Below are 1,617 nucleotides of genomic sequence, written 5' to 3'. Positions count from 1 at the left end.
AAACAAGGAAATCCAAATCCAAAATTAAAAAAAAAAATTGCTACAACATTTATGTTACGCAGATTCAAAAAATAAAATAAATGTTATTTATAATTTCTAAATATTTTAAAAATTTTAGTTCAAAAAATTAATCTTTTTTTTTTTTTAATTCTTTTATAATAAATAATAGTAGCAGTCAAGTCGAGACAAAATGAACTCTTAAGGCATCTTGGCTGTCATGTTTACAGATTCCACACTTCACACCCAAAAAAGAAAAAAAAAATGATAATCCGACCCCAATCGCTACTCTTCCCTCAAGCCTGCCTGACCCCATCTCCGAAACCCTTCAGAGACCCTAATCTTCACACTAAAAAACCCTCCGGCTCTCTCGCACCACCATTCTCCAAAACCCTCATCGAACTTTCCCACCCTCCAAACACCTCCGACTCCGGCCTCCTTTTCCGCGAAAAGATCATCTACCTCGAGAACCACCTAAATGTCAGTTCCAAGAAGGCCCTCCAACAAAACCCCAATTTCCGATCCAGTCCTCTCTCCTCCCTCAAATCCATCGAGCGTTGCCTCTGCTCCATGGGCATTGAGCGCTCCGCTCTCGGCCGCATCCTTGACATGCACCCCAAGCTCCTCACCTCTGATCCCCATTACGATCTCTACCCGATCTTCGATTTCCTCCTCAACGAGGTTCGAATCCCTTTCCAGGATATCCGGAAAACCATCATTCGGTGCCCGAGACTCTTGGTCTGCAGCGTAGACGATCAATTACGACCCACGTTCAGTTTCTTAACGAATTTGGGGTTCGTAGGCCGCAATTCGATTACGTACCACACGGCATTGCTTTTGGTTTCCAACGTGGAGGGTACCCTTTTGCCCAAGATTGAGTATTTGCAGAGCTTGGGGCTTTCTTATGGAGAGGTTGTGAATATGGTCCTGAGGTCTCCTGGGTTGTTGACTTTTAGTATCCAGAACAACTTTAAGCCCAAGGTGAAGTACTTCTTAGAGGAGATGGAGGGGGATATTGCAGAGTTAAAAAGATTTCCACAGTATTTTTCGTTTAGCTTGGAGGGTAAGATTAAGTGGAGGCATAGGCTATTGGTTGAGCATGGGTTATGGCTTCCATTGTCAGAGATGTTGAAGGTTAGTGACGGAGAGTTTAATGCTCGTTTGGTTGAGATGCAATTGCAGTCGGTTCAGGACAGGTAGTTGTGTAAGGTTGTTTGGTCTTTGGATATTGTATATTCAAATTGACAGTGAAAGATATATGAATTTTTTTTTTTTTTTTTTGGGTCTTAGCTATTCATTTTATGACTTTATTGGCGAACAAGCAATACAGCTGTAATTAAGTTACCAAACTAATAAATAAATAAATACAGTTATAATTGTTGCTGTAAAGGTTATATTTATATGTATAGTTAAATGAGCTAACTTTTTGTTATAGGCAAGCCTGGAATTTTTTTCTTTTTTTATTTTTTATTTGAGCTGATATGGTAGATCCTGATATTTGTTTTCGACATATTTTGAACGGTGATGTGGAAAATTGTAAATACTCTGCGTAAATTGGCCTTGGGGGTCTGGAAGTGCTGTACTGTAAAGAAGATTATATACCTATTACTTTTCCACTAG

General features: G+C 39.6%; 1 protein-coding gene across 1 annotated transcript; it reads left to right on the top strand.

Moving 5' to 3' along the window:
- Nucleotides 1-211: 211 nt before the first annotated feature.
- On the top strand, nucleotides 212-1,386 carry LOC107428933 (transcription termination factor MTEF1, chloroplastic). The gene has a single exon (XM_016039530.4). The coding sequence runs from the start codon at nucleotides 262-264 to the stop codon at nucleotides 1,195-1,197; it is 936 nt and encodes a 311-aa protein (XP_015895016.2). The 5' UTR covers nucleotides 212-261; the 3' UTR covers nucleotides 1,198-1,386.
- Nucleotides 1,387-1,617: the final 231 nt, after the last annotated feature.

The sequence above is a fragment of the Ziziphus jujuba genome, chromosome 12 (genome assembly GCF_031755915.1).
Source record: "Ziziphus jujuba cultivar Dongzao chromosome 12, ASM3175591v1".
In the NCBI taxonomy this organism is placed as follows: Eukaryota; Viridiplantae; Streptophyta; class Magnoliopsida; order Rosales; family Rhamnaceae; genus Ziziphus; species Ziziphus jujuba.
Note: the sequence above shows the minus strand (reverse complement) of the source record. Positions and strands in the feature narration are given on the sequence as shown.